Raw genomic sequence first — 12,527 nt, 5'->3', positions numbered from 1 at the left:
TGAATTAAATATTAAATAATTTAACATACATATAGATAGTATGACTTTCGCTCACCAAATTTATATTTAGTTTTTTTTTTACCTAAAAATTGTAATTGAAAATATTACGGATGGGTTTTAACTTTTAATTTAAGGTACTCATTGGGATTCTGTTTGAGTCTATTTTATTTTCATATTTTTGGGGTTAGAGATTTAAATCTCATTTGGATATTTATCAGTTTCGCTTCAGGCTCGGTTCAGATCCTTACAGGTTCCGTTCAGATACCCGTTGAAGTTATATAAACAATTTCAAAAATATACCTTAAATCCTCAAAATCCAAAAAATAAAAATTTGTAAAGTATGGTTAATTACCTAAAATTAATATGAAATTATTTTGGTTTGGGTATTTAAGTAGATAGACAGCATGTATTTAACTTATTTTTGGTGTTTTGAGTAATTGTTGACTTTTCAGATTTATTTTTGGTTATATTGGATATTTTCAAGTATTATGTATTAAAATATTATGTATTAAAATAAATATATAATTGTCATTAAGTTATTTTTAGATATTTGAAATATTTTGGTTCGGATCGGATTCGATTTCGGTTCCTTAAATATCAAGATTTTGGATTCGTTTGGATATTCTGCCAGATGCATAAATTTTTGGGTCTAGTTCAGTTTGAGTAAATTATGTTTGAAAACTTATCTATACTATTAAAAATGACTAATAGCTTCTTTTATATAGTTTGTTACATATATTTAAGTTATGAAAAATTATATAAGCTATGTGCATTTATATTTTCTAAAATAAAATTATAAACCATAAGATGTTATAATAGTCCCTGCCCTAACAAATACCACTAAAATTCTAGACATCCGCTTTATATCCACCTTTAGAATCGTTTGAAGTTCTTATAGATGTCATGCTTATATTGTTTTAATAATCTTCGTCAAGTTATTTATGTTTTACCCATCCACTAAGTTCAGGATTTACCTTTGTATGTTTTTTTATATATGTTGTTAAATATGATGGATATGTAAAAAAATTTAAATTTGTGACAAAAAAAAATGTAGAACTTTTAAGTTAATAGACATGAATATTAAAACATTGTTTTCTCGCAATTTATTAAATAGCAAAGAAGCATGACTGCGCTAGGACAAACATAAAATCATGAACAAAGTCATACAAAGTGATCACTCAAAAGCCCATTGGTTTTCAGCGCGAATCTGCGCTTCTTCTTCGGGTGTAAAGTCATTCTCGATGTTGAGTTGAGCTCGAATCTCTTCTGGAGATTTACCTTTAATCATATCAGCGACTGCTTGGCAAGTGAGATCAAGAAGATCTTTGATGTTTAAAAAATTAGCAGCCATAATCAGGTGAAAGAGTGTCGACTGATCGATATTACTCAAAAACTCAGCGTCCCAATTTTTCAGCTCCTCTTCCAAAGATGAAGACGAATTACCATCACCATCAGGGACAACAGTGACGTGTTTCTTGCAGTACTCGATTACTTTGGCGAGGATCACGCCGGTGATATTGGCGAGAGGGATTCCGCCATCGATGCAGTCATCTTCAACCATGTGAGCTATGGTTTGGGACTGGAGAGCCACTGCTTCTTCAACCTCAAAGGTCTCACCATCGGAGCTTTTCAACACAATATGTCTGGACGTCGACATCTTTAGTTCTTTGTGTAGATTATTGATGAACGTTAGCAATTAGGATTTAGGATATTTAATATGGTGAAATGATAGTAAGATCTCTATTTATAAGATTTGTATCCTTAAAGGTCATTAAATGTTTAGGAAATGTATTTTATGTTAACCAAACAAATAGAAAAAAATCTGTATTCTTTTAATATTGCAATTAAAGTCTTAAAATCTTATTTTCAACAACATTTGTAATTTACCCAAGATGCAGTATCCACGCGTCAGCTTTTATAATTTCTAGACCATTATATATATAAATAATATCTCCTATATATTAATACAGAATCATTTAAGAAGTTGTAATCTTAACTTTGTATTAATTAATTTTTTTTACTTAGATGTCAATTAATTAAGATATGCTTACGTGGCAGCATAATAATCAATAAAAAATTAGTAATAATAAGAAGAGTATATGATAAACTTAATACTCGGCGATTTCATTAAGTTAATACTCCGCGATTTCATTAACTTAATACTCTTCGACCTCAAGGCTATTAACTTAATATTCTTAAACCTCAAGGCTATTAACTTAATACTCTTTGTAAATATGGAAAAATTATATTTTATGCAAAAAATTTGTCATCAAAGCAAGAATTGATAATATTTTTTGGAGAGTTAAAGAAAATTATAATAAATGCAAATCGTATTAGTTAATAATAATTAAAGATGACTTTAATCTATATAGCTAATCCTTGGTAACAAAGTTTTTTGCATCAAATATAATTTTATATAGACAACGTTAATCTATATAACTAATTCACATGGACAGTTGTATTATAAGCCTAACCCAATTTACAATTATCGTATATGGTCTATGGTCCATAAAGAACCAGAATTACAATTATTTTCTAAATTATAAGACTAACCCAATTTATATAGACTATATGTAAATTTTAAATTGGTTTAGGTTTAAAATACAACTGTCCATGTGAATTAGTTAAATATTTTCATTTTTCACCATATGAAATATTGTTTAATTCTAAACAAAAATAAAAATTTTAAGCTCAAACCGATAAGTCCATCATAAATTTAAGATAGTTTTTGTCTACAATTACAATTACGAATGGTTCCGGCCCAGTGTATAAAATGATTATATACGGAAAACATAATTGTATACATAAAACAAATCCGATCAGATATAAATATTTAATTTGCCAATACTATGAGTTTTTAATTCTAATTATATAAACTCATCCTACGGCGCAGGATTTAGATCATTATATAAAAAAAAAACATAATTGTATACATAAAACAAATTTGATTAGATATAAATATTTAATTTATCAATACTATATGTTTTTAATTTTAATTATATAAACTCATCATGCGTCTCATCCTAGTTTAGAACTAAAACATAAATACTGTAAAATCAAGTATTTTCTTATATATAAAATTATACATCAAAATATAAAATCTAAAAAAGAAATTATGTAAATTAATAAATTATCAAAATCCCAAATTATTAACTTATAGAGATTTTACTGTATTGACACTTTAAAAAATAATAAATAAAAGTAATAATTTGTTTAATCTTTTCTAATTGTTTCAGTTTGATGAGAAAATTGATTTTTTATATAGAAATTTATATAATATTTAGATTTAATCAGAATTAAAAACGAAATAAATATTTACTTTTAAATATTTTTACATTAAAATCTTATTTTTAACAGTTGTTTTACGTTGCCCACAATGGTATCCACATGTCAGCTTTACTAATTTCTAAATCATTTTTATGTTTTCGAAATTACAATCGAAACCTCTACATTTCTACAATTTATGTGGCAGTCCATAATTATGGAATGTCCTAATCACCCCATCTAAACTCGCCGTAACAATCACAAGTCTCCACGCGCCGCCTACGGAGGACGAGGACGTAAGCTTCTCCTCAGGCCACGTGGCGGTCACACGAGAGGAACGAGACAGTCTCCCGGAGCTCTGTATCTGTCTCAACGCTCTCCGAGATTCGTCCTCTTCTCCGGCCACTATCGACTCTTCCTTTCCCGTCGGAGACCAAGCCGCCGCGACGGAAACGCCCGGCGAGTTAAAATACTCGAAAGAGCGCGAGGTCGTCGCTTGTTTCTTCGCCGGAAAGCCATCGTTATCCCAGAGGAAGACACCGTGGCCTCGTCGCACTGATAAAATATGTTTCCGGGCGGAAGAAACAAACGACGCCGACGACTGTTTCCCAAACTTCGCCGAAGCTGAAGAGAAGTTTTCAGACATCAAAACACAAACTCGAAAACTGTAAGAAACTCAAAAAGATTCAGTTTCAAACTTACCTTTGAACTTTAGAAGGATCTGTGATCTATCAAAGATCCGGAGCTTCGAGTCGTCTGAAGATACCATAACTTTCTCGGAGCTTCCCGGACAAAACTCCACGGCGGTGATTCTGTTTCGCCCCTTGATATGAATCTGCTCCTCCGTTAACACTTCGTCACCTGAGATTCGATAGAACCTACAATCTCCGGTGATGCAACCAACGACGAACCCCTGAATACAAAAACAGAGCAAAGTTGCAAACTTTAGAATCTCAAAAACAGAGCAAAGCTGTTAAAACAGAGCAAAGCAGCGATTTTTAAAACAGAGTAAAGCTGCGAATTTTAAAACAGAGCAAAGCGTGTGAAGAGAGACTTGAAATGAAAATTACATTGCCGTTGTGTTGGTAACAGATTGCAGAAATGGAGTCACGAGCATCGGTCCAAGCGACGACTCTCTGTTCTGATAAGCCCCAGATTCGAGCTTTGCCATCTATGGAACCGCTTATAAAGTTGTTCTTGTTCACAGGGTTGAACTGAACACAAGTCACTGTATTACACAAAACGCAAGAAACAGTGAGTCACTTTTTTTTTTACCAAATCTGTTTCTTTTTTAACTGAGGTAAGAGTTTAAAAGTTACCGTAGTTGTTATGATGAAAGACATGAAGACACTCGTCACAACCAACTCTCCATAACCGAACTGTCTTGTCCTTGGAAGCTGAAAGAAGCAACTGCAAAAAAAAAAAGACAGATTCTCATAAGAAAATTAATCAATAAATAAATAAATAAAAAAGACTAAACTCACATTTGAGTCTGACCATGCCAAGTCCAAGACATCTCCAGTGTGACCATAGAGTTCTTGAAACGGTGTTTCCTCAAGATAAAAAGCTTTGTTAGGGAACATAACCAACGCTTCTTGTTCCCTCATTAGCTCCTGTCCGACGAAAGAAGCTGATAACGTGATTCTCCATATCTTCACAACTCCATCTTCCCCTCCCGTTGCTAAGAACTTACCGTCAGGACTAAACTTCAACGTCCAAATCTTCCCTTTGTGTCCATTAATCTCTTGCACCTTGTACGCTGCGGATAACTCCACATGACTCTTCTTGTTAGTCTTCACTTTCACTTTGCTCATCATCACTTCTTCCTTGGGCTTGTACTCACGCTCTCCCACGAAGCACTCGAATAACCATTTATTTGCAGTCATCTTTTTTCTCAAACTCGGAGATGGACTTGAACAACAAGCATTAGACATTGAGGTTTGTTCTGATTCATTCTCTTCCTCATCAGACATTGAATTAGTTGATCCGTAGTTCTCTTCCCTAACGCAACACTCACCACAAGATGACTCTGAAGAGCTAGTAGTAACCTCGTCGCTGTCATCATTTATCCTCTCCTTCTCCTCCTCAAGTAGACCCATTTTCTTGAGGAACCGTTGACGACGTTCCTCAACACTAACCGGCTCACACGACCAAACTTGAAACTCTTCTTCCTCTACTTGTCCAACGGACAAAACATCAGATGAATCAAAGAACTCATCATCAACTTCTACACTCTTCATCTCAATCACAACAAATAACTGAAAAGCTTGTTTCTTTTTTCTTTATAGAACCTCTTCTTGTAGCTTCCACACGGTTCACGGACCGTGAATCCCTCAATGTTCCAACCTAAACCAAAGTGTGAAAACCGTTAACAAACGACTCCATTCTCTGAACTTACATAACTACGAGGACTTGACAATTTCTTAAACTAATCGATTAAACAAAAAGACGGTTCCTGAAACTCAGGAAGTGAATTAGAATAATCAAAATCCAAAGGTGAAAGTGTGTGTGTACCTTTGACTCCGTAAGAAGCAATGACGCAACAAAACAAGAAGTCAAACGATGTTTTTAGCCGACGAGGAACTGGGTCGGGTTTTGAGTTTTGGTATCTTCAAGATCCAGCAAGAGAATAAAGTTTGTTATTTTTTTTTAAGTGTCTCCGTGTGAGATATAATAATATAAAGGGAAGATTGAAATGGACAGAACATTCACGTTATGTCTGTGACTGGGTCTGGCTGGGTTCATCAATGGCGGCCCAATCAGAGGCTTGGCGGCGAAGTGGCCGCGAGAAAGGAGACAGGAGACAATTAAAACCTCTTTCCCTCCCTACCCGACCAATCTCTCAGACTCTTTTACTGTTGTGTTCTGGTTTCGAGTTATGTCTCTGCACACAAACGGCGATAATAAAGTGTTAACCTTTTGGATCAGATTCGTGTTTGGTGTGCAGAACAGACGAGAAGAGCCGATTGTCGACAAATCCCAGAGTTAAAAGAGCATCAAAGTTTCTTACTTTTAATTATATTAATACATTATTTTAATATTTTTTTAGTTTTTTTTGTGAACTAATAATAAATTTTAGTTATTTTTTTAGATTTTAACTAAAAGAACTTAAGCCATTTTATAATAAAAACATGTCATAATAGTTTTTAACCAATATTATTTTTATGTCATAATTATGTTAAAGTTTTAAATAATTCAAAATTATGAAAACTCGTGTAGTTTAGAAATTTTTAATTCACTGTAGTTTTCGGAATATATTTTTGAGTGGGATATAATATTTGCCTTGCTTTTTTTTTTAACAGCAAAAAAAAAAAATCTTTGTAAACGTATAATCTTTGAGTGGGATATTTGCCTTGTTTTATTTTTAATATTTCAATTAAAAAATTATGCAATGGTGAGTAATATATATATATATATATATAAATCTTTGTAAACGTATATTTGTCTACCCTAGATTTTTTAACATTTATGATCCTATAAGAAAAGTAAAAGACAGTGCATTGGCTCTGTTTTGAGTATTATTATTACACTATATGGAAGACATTTCATTTTCTTGGAAGATTCGTACCATTATTTCTCCTGACATCGGTTTGTCCTCTTGCAAACAAAGAAATAAAGATGTTTTGTTTTTATCTTTTTTTTTTTTGGAAATTTGTTTTTCTCTTTTTCTCTTATGTAACTAATACACTTTTATTTATTTTCTTTGTGAGTTATATATATATATAAAGAAGTTGATGACCCATCATCATCTACATATATATCATATTATCTTCATAATTTTCTAACTTGAATATCAAATAAGATTGATATTAAGGTTGTTTATCATTTTTGATATTATATAAAAATTGGATGGAATATGAATTACAAACAAAAGTTATATATTTGATATATATATATAGAGTATAAAATAAACTTATGATTTCATAATTTATATAATTAAATTCTATTATTTTATATACTTATCTTTTTCCGACAAGTAACTTTAAGTAAAATAGTGAAATGAACTATTAGCATCTCCAATGGTAAACTTTATTTTTTTCTTCAAAACATGAAGATTTTCAAAAAATGAAGAAGCATGTTTTTCAATAGTTTACTTTATTTTTTCTTCAAAAAGGAATATTTTAAGTATATTATTTTTTTGTTTTATCATTATTTATCAAAAGCATCTTTTACTTTTGCTAATTTACTAATTTTACCCAAATATTTTATTTTAATAATATTTCACCACAATTGCTAATTAATATTAAATAAATATTATCATACAATATAATTAGTACACATCTCCAATGGTATCGCTTGTTATTAATACCTTGGAAGAAGGAAATAAAAAACTATTAGAGAAATAAGAAAAAACAAGCGCACAAAGATAGCAACATTTGAAGATTCAAAACAAGAATTATGCTTTGAAAAAGTTTAAAGAAGAGACAAAATTTTATTTCGTGATTTGAACTCCATATAAAGTCCTAATGTTCGTGCATACATTCAATCTGAGCAAATTCGAATTTTAATAGAAATGAGTGAACAACAACAAGCTCAACAGCCTTCTCAATCAACCACTTCATTTGGACAATATTTTAACAATCTTAGTGAATCTAAAAATAATTTACCAGATTATTAAGTGTTAGTTTATGATGTGCTAAGTTTTTATTTATATATTTAAATTGATGTTTATCAAGTCTTTGAGTTTCTATATTATTTATGTAATTGTGTTTCATCTAAATATTAGTAAAAAAACATGTTTCTAGTATATTTAATATTTTAAATTGATTGAATAAAAATAATAATAAAAACTTTAAAAGTAAGTTGGTAATATTAACTTTTATAGTTTATTTAAGTAAAAACTAAGAATAAGTTAAAGTTGAGAAACCAATCTGTAGTTAAAAAATGTATCTTCAAAAATGAAGAAGTGAATAGTATTTTTCACATTTTCTAAGAACATCTCCAATAGTGATTCATTTTTTACTATTCAATTCTTCAAAAAATAAAGAAAAAAAAATGAAGCACTAATGGAGCAAAAAATGAAGCAAAAATTAAAAAAATGAATGAAAATGCTCTTAGAAAATGTACACGTGTGGATAAATCGTTTTGATTTTCGTGTTACAGGACGAGGAGAAAATTAATCAGGGAGATCTTTGGACGGAATCATTATATATTCTGAGACCATCAAGATTGCTACATTTTGGGCATTATCTGATACGATGATCGCATGATGTAACAAGGACTGGAAAGTTTTGAATTTAAAATTCTGAAAGAATCGAGTTGTTGGTTTACTGGTTCCAAAATATGACAACAATGATCATGATGAAAATAGTAAGAAATGATATTGAACCTAGAAGCTTGGTCGCGTTGGGATTACGGAGTCAATAGATAAGAAGCAGAGGTACATTGTAGTTCTTCTTCTTCTTTTTTTGCTTAAATACATTGTAGTTCTTTCAAGTTTCAACAAGCAATGAATTAACATTACATTCATCAATTGCTTATGTACTTATAATATATAATGTGGTTTTCATTCTTAATTTGTACACTTTTCTATGTAAAGGCAAAATACATGCGTTTGGTTTCATACCTATATATCTTTTTTTCATGTATATAGAAAAAACACAAGAATATACAAGACTATATATTATGTAGATCTAAAGGAAAATATTGAAAAATAATATGATATATAGGTAAGAACACGAACCAGCAATCTTGACTGTAGTTTGGACTAAAACTGAACTTGTTCACCAACAATGGCGGAATGTATTTAGCAAAAAAAATGGCGGAAAGAGAGAGGGAGAGAGAGATGATTAATGTTATAAAACATTAGTCGTCGAAGATACGTGCTTATATAGTTATTATGTTTAAATGTCTGAACAGTACATGATATTCGTTGATGTATAGTTAAAAATTTGATTAGATTTTAAAAGCATTGAGAAATGTTTATAGAGGAAAGAAAGATAAAAACAATTGAAAACTTTATTATGACAACTATTTCTTCCCCAGCTAGTAGGAACGCACATTCTTCTATATCTTGTGTAGGCATACACAAAAATTTTATAGGTACAAATACAATACATTTACATTTGACTAAATGGTTCATTGGAATTTGGATGAAAACTACAAGAACACCATCATTTTCAAGTGAATCTCTTAATACTAAATTGTTTCGATATTTAATTTTCAAAGTAGAAACATAAATCGATTAAATGTTATTAATAATTATTTTAAATTGTAAGAAATCTATATTAAAGTTTTCAGATGTGAAATTTTATTAGTGTAAAATTTTAAATTCTGAAATAACTTTTAACAAAAAGTATTAATATATATACCTTGATTAAGAAACTACTAATTCGAACATATATTCTAAATACAAATGAAAAATGAAAAATGAAAAAATTTACAAGTAACATAATGCGGCCACTAGCTACCTTTATTTTGTGATTCGGGAACCATTAGATGATACTGTTCAAATCTGAAGAGATTTGATTGGTAGCACGTAATTTGGTGGCCAATTAATTGTTTAATTGCCCAGAAATCTGCATTTTGTTTTGTTATACGGTACCAAACCTAACTCGTATCTTCGTCATGAGAATGATTCATGCAAATAATTGAACCATGAAGTTAATAATTATAACCAGTGATTATGAATAAAGGTGATTATTAGTTTATTACAGGCTAATGGTGGATACATCTTGAACGTGGAATGTTTCGAGTTGGTGTACCTTTTCTAATGGAACCCTATCTTTTTAGTTTTATTATTTAAATTTTCGAAAAGGAGAGTGTTGTGAAAGTTTTCAGAATGAATAAGTTATAAAGATCTTGTTCTTTTAATTATTTGTCAAATTTTAAACGTTTGATGCAATAGCGTAGTTGATTATTACCAAGAAAGACTCGGTTGTTTTTCACAAAATATTTTGTTGAAGAGTTTTTTTTTTCTTTTGGGCCGGGGTCAAAGGAGCTTTATTTTCCTTCTAAACGGAACTTACAAAAATATAAATGTTGTTTTTTTTTTTGAAACTAAATATAAATGTTGTTTTGTGGTTGAGTTTGAATTTGTTATGGAGTTGAGTTCAATACTTTTCTATATAGGTGGATGAGTTCGAAATATTATTGAAATTAGTATTTTATATTCAGTGATGACCAGTACTCGTGATGACCAATATGTATAGCTGGAATAGGTTATTTTATCGATATAGTAAACAAGAGTTGTTCCTAAAAAAACTTCGGTTTCTTCGTTCCACGAAGCCTAATAGGCTAATTAATACTATCTTGACGCTCAAAAAGGTGCTACGACTAATTGTACCATGCAAGCTAACTACAATATTATGCTAATTAACTAAGAGAAAAACTACTAATGGCTACTGTCTCGAGTCCCATGCAATTGCTGGGTTCTGCTGACTTATTCCTTGGACGGGTCAATTTTAATAGACATATTATATAGTTATATACCATGACAATATACCATAAAACAACTTTTTGACGAAAACATAATAACGAAATTACGCAGATTAATTCTACAGAGTATAACTTAGGTGACTTTTGTAGTAGTATTCTTTTATACCATGACTATCATCGAGTTTGCGATTGGGTCCAAGCTTACAAAATGTCATTTGATAAAAACAGCGAACATACAAAATTTCGGATATATACGACACATATCTCTTACTGGCCAAATATTTTTTATTTCCATGAACATCCTTACTGGCCAAATTGTTTACTCGTGGATTTAGTTGTAGTTAATGATTAATACGTGATTAAAGATTGAGATACGGGTATCAATATCTTGTTAGTTGAAAAGTTAATTGATAAGATATTAAGATTTGGGTAATTAAGTAGAGTTTATGATAAGATTCTGCATGTGATCAATCCTTAGGTTGGGCTAATAATTCATTACTTTTTTGGGGTCAGGGTTGTATCTTTGTCATAGTATTTACATAATTATTATTTTTTGTTTGACAAGATTTCGTATATTATAATATTATTCTGCAGCTAAAAGCCTAAAAATAATATTCATCTAAAAATATAAATATACGTTGTATTAATTTAGATTACAAGAGGTATGTTAGTTTTGGAATTGTTTTTGCATGGACTGTACTACGACCCGCGCGCACATGGTTAGAAAGGATAAGATCGACCAAACCGGATGCCACATGATTAGTCATGCAGCACGGCAGATGAAAATTCCTAGTTCAGGTCCGAGAAAGAATTCCACCTATTATTCGAGTCAATTTAAGGGGAGGAGACGCACAAGTTTCATCTATAAATAAAAGGAATAAGCCTCAATGCCTCATAAGGAACATATCACATTTACTGGTTTGGATAACGTAATCTTTTTGGTTCAGCTATTAGATTATATGACCATATTCTATCTTAACTCGGTCTTGAGCCCAACAGTGTGCAGTAAAATATGTAGTATTATGGTGTCAATCCACTGAAAATTGCGGAATCTACACTTAAATTTTTAAAACTTGAGTTAAATAGATCAAAGCAAAGATTTGTGAGCCTTTTTGATGCAAGAAAAGTAAATAACTATAAGAACGCGACTCTTAGTGCAGTAAAAAAGGTGAAGCGATGAAAGACTTGTAAAGTCCATAACTTGGCTGTTTAGCTTAGTTGATTTGTTCACATCCTTCTAGCTTCCCATGTTTTTATTCTTTTTTACCATGGAAGCTTGTAACCTTAGGTGTTCATTTTGCAACCACCTAACATTTCATTTATATGATATTAACGTTTTTAGCAAAAAATACCATAAACATGCTTAAATGATACTCAAGGTTCATTGAATAGGTTCTTAAATTCAAAATACGTTTATATGACATTTTAATTCTCGTGGTTCCAATCACTATACTTAACAACTCAATAAATTCAAACTTTCATTGGGTAGCTATTCGAGACAGACTTCAAACAGCTGATAAAATGCAACATTGGAACGTCGCAATCAACACAATTTGTGTTTTGTGCAATGAAGAGCATGAATCTTGTTGCCATTTTTTCTTTGATTGTCAATACTCGAGACATATATGGAGAAGGCTGATTGGAGGTCTCTTGCTCGACGATTTCACCACAGACTGGAATGCGCTCAAACTGCTCATGTCCAACCCGAGACTCACCCCAACAAAGACTTTTATCTTTCGGTATGCTCTACAAGCGACAATGCACACAATCTGGAGAGAACGCAATGCTAGAAGGCATGGAGAACATCCACAAGATACTAGCTGCTTGATCAGGTTTGTGGACAAGACAATGAGACTCATGTTGCTTTCAGTGAAAAAAAAGGGCCA

General features: G+C 31.1%; 2 protein-coding genes across 2 annotated transcripts; both read right to left on the bottom strand.

The window, feature by feature from the left end:
- Window positions 1-1,047: 1,047 nt before the first annotated feature.
- On the bottom strand, window positions 1,048-2,000 carry LOC106379807 (SKP1-like protein 13). The gene has a single exon (XM_013819675.3). The coding sequence runs from the start codon at window positions 1,655-1,657 to the stop codon at window positions 1,175-1,177; it is 483 nt and encodes a 160-aa protein (XP_013675129.2). The 5' UTR covers window positions 1,658-2,000; the 3' UTR covers window positions 1,048-1,174.
- A 1,294-nt stretch (window positions 2,001-3,294) lies between these two features.
- On the bottom strand, window positions 3,295-6,291 carry LOC106382085 (uncharacterized WD repeat-containing protein C3H5.08c). The gene is made up of 7 exons (XM_048781997.1): window positions 5,977-6,291; window positions 5,779-5,873; window positions 4,749-5,610; window positions 4,584-4,674; window positions 4,335-4,492; window positions 3,967-4,177; window positions 3,295-3,888 (listed from the first exon to the last, which is right to left on the bottom strand). Exons 3-7 carry the CDS (start codon window positions 5,502-5,504, stop codon window positions 3,455-3,457), a joined length of 1,650 nt encoding a protein of 549 aa, XP_048637954.1. The 5' UTR covers window positions 5,505-5,610; window positions 5,779-5,873; window positions 5,977-6,291; the 3' UTR covers window positions 3,295-3,454.
- Window positions 6,292-12,527: the final 6,236 nt, after the last annotated feature.

The sequence above is a fragment of the Brassica napus genome, chromosome A6 (assembly GCF_020379485.1).
Source record: "Brassica napus cultivar Da-Ae chromosome A6, Da-Ae, whole genome shotgun sequence".
NCBI lineage: Eukaryota > Viridiplantae > Streptophyta > Magnoliopsida > Brassicales > Brassicaceae > Brassica > Brassica napus.
The sequence above is the reverse complement of the archived record's forward strand: the minus strand, read 5'-3'. Positions and strand labels throughout refer to the sequence as shown.